General features: G+C 41.2%; 1 protein-coding gene across 2 annotated transcripts; it reads right to left on the bottom strand.

Annotated features, from left to right (window-relative positions):
* Window positions 1-1,788: 1,788 nt before the first annotated feature.
* On the bottom strand, window positions 1,789-7,147 carry tmem205 (transmembrane protein 205). 2 transcript variants are annotated; one of them, XM_084437844.1, is made up of 4 exons: window positions 7,035-7,147; window positions 6,468-6,575; window positions 6,063-6,226; window positions 1,789-3,112 (listed from the first exon to the last, which is right to left on the bottom strand). In XM_084437844.1, the coding sequence occupies exons 2-4, from the start codon at window positions 6,565-6,567 to the stop codon at window positions 2,810-2,812; spliced, it is 567 nt and encodes a 188-aa protein (XP_084293970.1). In that variant the 5' UTR covers window positions 6,568-6,575; window positions 7,035-7,147; the 3' UTR covers window positions 1,789-2,809. The 2 variants fall into 2 exon arrangements, with proteins under 2 accessions (XP_084293970.1, XP_084293971.1); XM_084437845.1 differs by having other exon boundaries at window positions 6,468-6,599; window positions 7,035-7,098.

Genomic DNA, 7,147 nt, shown 5'->3' with positions numbered 1-7,147 from the left:
ACAGAGCCCAGAGATGTAGTGTAGAGGGTAAGGATGGTAAGTTGTCTTTGGTACCGCTGTACTTTTAGGGTACTTTGATGGAGAAGTTATTCAGATTTCTTATTACACATACACTGTATATTCATTACAATGAATTACCCTATATGTTTTATTACCCATCATGAAGAGCCAATGGACTGTTCTGTCCCCGCCCTAGTAAACCTGAGAGTGTGAATCTGGGTGATTAGGGAGGGCTCAGCTGATCCAGGACCAGCTATCCAGGATATCAGGTGAGAGGAGTGGCATGTCTGGACAACTATGACTTAAGATGAGCACCCTGAGGATCCTCTACAGCACTGTTGGTGCTATCGTTCAATTCACTTGTAATAGATTAATTCGTAATAGATGTAACGATACGTTAAATTTTGACTTGATTTGTATGTATTTTGTTCTTTCAGAGCAGTGATGCTGTGCTCCGTCTCATGTTGATCCCACTGAGGGTGCTCTTCCACAGTGTGTGCTGGACCTGTGGAATGTGATGACGCCACTGATATCAGTGCCTGTAAACAGAATTGACCATGATGGCAGTGCACTAGGTTACATATAGCTGGGTATATAGGTAGTAAGGTTGTAGAAAAGTAGTCATTGTGTCTTGAGCACATATGTCTCTTATGATCCACGGTATACATTGTTTACAAACAGTACACTGATCTCAACCTAGGAAAAAGTGCCCAGCCTGGCAGAGGTTGATCTAATCACAGCCCTGTAAAATAACTGTTGCAAAAGCATCACCTCAGTTATACACACAGATGGCTTGGGGGAGGGGGGTTATTTACCGGTAGTATGAAGGTTCTGAGTGAGTGCAACAGAGTGGTGTGTGGACAGGAAGACGTGCCAAGAGGCACTCATCTACATGGTCAAGTTATTATTTCGCATCAGAATCCATCACATCCTGTGGGGGGAAAACCGCCTTATCTCTCAGCGAAACCAAAACAGAAACAGAACATTCTCAAAATAAGTCATCAGTAAAACAAACATTAGTGTAGCTTTGTTGAGGAGAGAGAGCTGAGAATAATTGTTACCAGGTATTTAAGTGAGTGGCCTGTTCCACTTCCTGCCCCTTCATGATAACAGGCGTGAGGGCCCTATGCTGCTCCCATCCTAGCTCCCAGACACAGCTCCTTGGGATTACTGAAGATGGCTAGTCTAGCCAAGTTATAGCTTGTAGTGGTTAACATGAAATTAAATTCAGTGAAAAAAAGGGAAAATATTGTCAAGTTTGACCTTTTGGAAACCTGTGTGGACGTAGCTGTATCAGTCTATATAGAATGAGTAACTTGTATTTGTGCAGATTTAATTGTATTTTCAATTTAAAAAAAAGAAAAAAAAGAGTGAGATCGTAATAGTGGTAATTCCTGATGATTTATTGTTTAGTAAACACAAGTGTCAAAATGAAAAAGTGAGTGCATGACACTGACAGCTAACAGTGCAGCACAGGCTGCGCAATCAACTTGACAGTCCAAAATAGCGGCAGCCCGGCTCAGCCCCTGGGTTTTGGTTCCATAGCAGAATGAATGGAGTGTCCCCTCCTGGCATTCCATACTCTTTGTCCATATAGCCTAACCCATGTTGAACTGATTCGCTCTCTATGGTAAAATCCTCACACTACACTAGCCTACTGAATGTCAGCAAACAAAACCTGTGTGCAAAAATACCTTAACCAACCAAAGTAAATGAAATAACGAAGAGAATACTTTTTTGCATTTTATTCACAAGATATCACATCACACAGAAAACAGCTGTGATTCATAGTGATGGTCCTGTGATTCAGAGTGATGGTCCTGAGCCTATTTCACTGAGTACTACCATTATGCATCCAATATCGCTCTCTAGTGGATGATACTAGGCATGACATTCAACTCAACGCACACAGGGCAAGTGGTGCTGAGGTCGCCTCCACACCAGCCAATCATCATCCTCAGATCACTGATCATAAGGCACATTTATAAAACGTAGTGCAATACCAGCTAATTGTAGTGGACAGACTGAGTGGACGACCTGTCAGTCTATTTAAGTCCACCACATCTACATGTATTCTCTTCTATGGCATTCAAAAAAAGAGAGAAGAAAATACTAACATCATCTAAGTAATCCAGCCATGATATCTTTTAACTTCAACAGCATTTTAAAATGAAATGGAGTAATGTAAATAAAATTATTCATTCAGTGGTTTTCAGAGAAAACAAAGAAAAATAAAGTTAAAGATGCATTTTAAAGGTACCCAACGAAACGTGAATCAAAATAATCCGTTCTTTGTTTATTTTCGAAATTCCTCGATTATATGGTTCCTTGTAGTCTAATAAACATGTTGAATCGCTTGAATGTCTTTCCTACCTTATAATTTCTTTGCAAAATGATATTTAGCTAATGTTTTGAAAACAACAAAGATGTGTGAAACTTCACTATTATGTGCTCCGCCTATTGACGCAATGACGTAGTACGCGATTTTCGGGGACCACCTTCTCAAATTTGCTCTAGAGCGCATACTAGTGGTAAAAAACTACATTGGGTACCTTTAAGTGGTCACATAAAAAAAAAAAAGCTACATATTGTGCTAATATTGTTATTGTGACATTTCTGCCATGATAATCGTATTGTGTAAATTTGATATGGTGACAGACCTAATCTAATGCTCGTGGCCTGTATTCAACAAGAGTCTCAGAGTAGCAAACCAAATATGGGATAGGTTTTGCGTTTTATATGAACAAACAGGGACAGGGAAAGGGCACTCTGATCTGGACCGTCTAAACAGGCAGAGTGTCTGCCCAGCCTAGATGGTTTTGAGGTTCAGGGCTGTGAACACCAGGTTAGTGGTGGTGCAAACGAAGCCTATGAGGTTGCAGAGCATGGACATGCCGTGGTACATGCCAAAGGTCTTCTTGGAGGCCTTGTATTTGGGGTCCTGTTCCTTCAGCTTGGCGTAGTCGTCCTTCTGGCTGGCCAGACCCACCTGCGCCCCGAGGCCGTGCTCCCTCTCCACCTCCTGCAGCTTCAACATCACCTCCGTCCCCAAGGGGCCCAACCACCGGGCGTTCACCCCCGCCATGACCAACGCCACAACGTACATGCCCATCTGGCAGACCAGGAGCAGAGGACATGTCAGAGCAATAAAATATTGTGTCTTGTCATACAACATGGTAGTCCAGACACAAACAAATGGGTTATTATTGTGGAATTACAACATTAATTTCTGTCAACTGGTTCTGAATAATCTGGTTGCACACCTGACTTTAGTTTAATGTGAGTATGATTTGACTGTAGTTTAATGTGAGTATGATTTGACTGAAGTATAATGTGAGTATGATTTGACTGTAGTTTAATGTGAGTATGATTTGACTGACGTTTAATGTGAGTATGATTTCACTGAAGTTTAATGTGAGTATGATTTCACTGTAGTTTAATGTGAGTATGATTTGTTTAATGTGAGTATGATTTGACTGAAGTTTAATGTGAGTATGATTTGACTGTAGTTTAATGTGAGTATGATTTGTTTAATGTGAGTATGATTTGACTGAAGTTTAATGTGAGTATGATTTGACTGTAGTTTAAAGGACAATGCTCGTTTTTGACAACCTGGACCTTATTTACGACATATTATAAGACGTTTGACTCACCGAGATCACTTTGGTGTAGTTCGGAGGCATGTAGAAGAAATTTAAAATCCAGCGCGAGCCAGTATATCCATGTAATGGCGGTGGTCGGGGCACTTAGAATGCAGTTTCTAAAAATCTATTTTCTGCCGCGAAACGGTTGTTTTCATCAATCTGTCTTGATGAATCGCTAGTTGTGCTTACATAGAGCATAGGCCTGTTGTGGTTTTCACATGCCATGATCTTTAGAAACGTCTTTCGAAACGAAATAGCTTCCTCACTTGCTCCAGCACGCATTCGCACAGCGCGCAATTGTTGCTCCAGCACGCTGTGCGCATGCGTGCTGGAGCAAGTGAGGAAGCTATTTCGTGTCTAAAGACGTTTCTAAAGATCATATTACAGAGGCATGTGAAAAACAACCCAACAGGCCTATGCTCTATGTAAGCACAACTAGCGATTCATCAAGACAGATTGATGAAAACAACCGTTTCGCGGCAGAAAATAGATTTTTAGAAACTGCATTCTAAGTGCCCCGACCACCGCCATTACATGGATATACTGGCTCGCGCTGGATTTTAAATTTCTTCTACATGCCTCCGAACTACACCAAAGTGATCTCGGTGAGTCAAACGTCTTATAATATGTCGTAAATAAGGTCCAGGTTGTCAAAAACGAGCATTGTCCTTTAAATCCATTATTCTTTCTTGACAGGCTGACAGGTTATCCTACTGGCATTAATCCAATTCAATACAAAACGCGAGTCTGAGTCCACTATCCTTGCGTTGGTTGTAATCCTTGCATTCAACATTGTCTAACATTGTTTGCAAAAAGTTATCCTCCACATGTTAACGTTTGTGATGTAAAAAACAACAACATCCAATCACGTTCGCTATGAATTGATATCTCTCTTTTTGTTTCGATCTTCATAATGCTGTGGTCACAGCCATTCTCTGGAATGGTTTACACAAGGTATTTAACCACCTATAGGTTAAATAATTATATATATATAATAATTATAATTCATCCAGTGAGTAGATCTCCACGACAGTGTGGGCACCCCTGTCATAATATAATAAATAGGTCCTAATGATGTGCGAGTTTGTAATGCCTTCAAATACACATGAATTCATACTCATTTACATTATATTATATGTATGTTTATATTACATCAAGCCTAATTGTGCCATGATCAGTAGATTGTATGCAGATGGTATCATTATTATCATATACTGATTTTGTATAGTGATCATCAACCAATTGATTGATCAAATGGAAGTTACTGCCTTTTGCCTTGGCATGACTCCGTATTATTTGCAGGCAATGCAAAGGCAGAGTACAGTAACTTCCAAATAAGGGCCAAAGGTCAAGTTTGAACTAAATATTTTTATATAGATAAATTACTTCATAGAAAAAATAATAATTACCAAATTTTCAATATGCTACCTACAATAGATTTGGCTGGACATCAAAAAAAACTTTAAAGTCATTTTTCTCATTTCTGCACTCTGGCGAGTTAAGGTCTTTTGCCTTTGTAGGGCAGTATTATTATTATACATATAACCTTACACACGGAGCGAGCGGCAGCAGCCGCCTCAGCAAAGCGGTAGATTAATGTGTCGGCATTCGGCAACACAGCAAGGAGACTGAACAAATTTGACAGCAATTTGCAAGTATAGGCTATGGGATTTTGAGGGGACTGTGCAATAAACCTATGCAGGGTTTTTTGTGAACGGATTGCGCAACTCATCCCAAGCAGATTTTGAGGGTTTTTTTTCTTTCTACGACTAAGCGACTAATGAAAACTTGCATGATTAGGACTTTTCTCGTCGACTAACGTTAAGTCGACTATTGGGGGGCAGCCCTAGATTTTAGGCCAATAATCTCACGACATCCACCCGTCAATCCACGCTATCCTTCTATCGAATCTGTCTAAAGTTCTTAAAACCCGTCCACTTGTCAATGTTCCAATCAAATTCCTCTAAACATATGTCCCACCCTCATAGCTTGTTTGCGTTGGAAATACGTCAAACTACGGAAGTTAGATGATCTAAAACGTCTGTTTCTGTGCGACTTTAATGTGAGTATGATTTGACTGTAGTTTAATGTGAGTATGGTTTGAATGTAGTTTAATGTGAGTAGCCTATGATTTGACTGTAGTATAATGTGAGTATAGTTTGAATGTAGTTTAATGTGAGTATGGTTTGACTGTAGTTTAATGTGAGTATGATTTGACTGTAGTTTAATGTATGATTTGACTGTAGTTTAATGTGAGTATGGTTTGACTGTAGTTTAATGTGAGTATGGTTTGACTGTAGTTTAATGTGAGTATGATTTGACTGTAGTTTAATGTATGATTTGACTGTAGTTTAATGTGAGTATGGTTTGACTGTAGTTTAATGTGAGTATGGTTTGACTGTAGTTGAATGTAGTGACCTGCAGACTCTCGTGCGCCTCCAGCAGCTCTCTGGGGTGGAACACTGCGTAAAACGTCAAGCTGAGGAAACTGCTGCCCATCAGACAGTAGAAGTAGACAGGGAAGAGTTTGCTCTGCACCAGCCCGAAGGTGTGCTGGGTTACCTGCTTCACCAGCACAAAACCTGGGGGGAGAGAACGAGAGAGCGAGAGAAAGAGAGAGAGAGAGAGAGAGAGAGAGAGAGAGAGAGAGAGAGAGAGAGAGAGAGAGAGGGAGGAGGGAGGGTGGACAGCGAGAGAGGTTCTGTAACAAACGGGTTCTGTGACAAACTCAAATCAGCCTGGAATAATGACACACTGTGTGATATGACAGCCGTCTTCAGGATTCAGACAAGAGACAAACACAATCGTTTCTTTGTCTCTCACCTGCTATGAAGGACACCCAAACCTGCATGCCCCAAGAGAAAGACAGCACCAGCAAGTGGGCCACCTTCAGCAGGTCTGACGGCTCGGTTTCAGTCGCCATTTCGCTCTCTGAAAGACGAGGACGTTGAGACTCTGATATGAGTTAGTTTGGCCCATGGTTCCGGCCCACCACCAGAACTGCATCATCTCAGACGGGGCACGTGCCCAGCCTTGATAAGCTTTCCAGGGCAGTGGCTTCACAGATAAGACAGAGAGCACCACAGCATACAACACACCCTGCCTCCAGACCAGAATACATGTCGCTGTCAGTCAAACATATGATAATAGCCTACTCATTCATAACTATGAACATCACTGAGAGGTCTGACGCAGTCATTAAATTGCTGAGGCACATTCTCACACAATCACACTAATGTTGGACTGTGGACGTTAGCTGCTAGTCAGCCAGCTAGAGTAGGCTACTGTAGGTAGGTGAGTTTCTCACAAGTTTCTCGCTTATAAACGCGTGAATATCTTTTTGTTGAAGTCGTGAACGAAGTAGGCTATGTCTGCCAATATTGCACTTACCCGTGACTTCTTGTTCTTCAGATAGCTGGCTGGCTGGATCTTTCTTTAGCAAGCTGGCAGTGTCTTCCAGGTTCTTTCAACTTCTTTCTGATGGATCGATCGTTTGATCTGAC

The sequence above is a fragment of the Borostomias antarcticus genome, assembly GCF_949987555.1.
Source record: "Borostomias antarcticus genome assembly, chromosome: 5".
Taxonomy (NCBI): domain Eukaryota; kingdom Metazoa; phylum Chordata; class Actinopteri; order Stomiiformes; family Stomiidae; genus Borostomias; species Borostomias antarcticus.
Note: the sequence above shows the minus strand (reverse complement) of the source record. Positions and strands in the feature narration are given on the sequence as shown.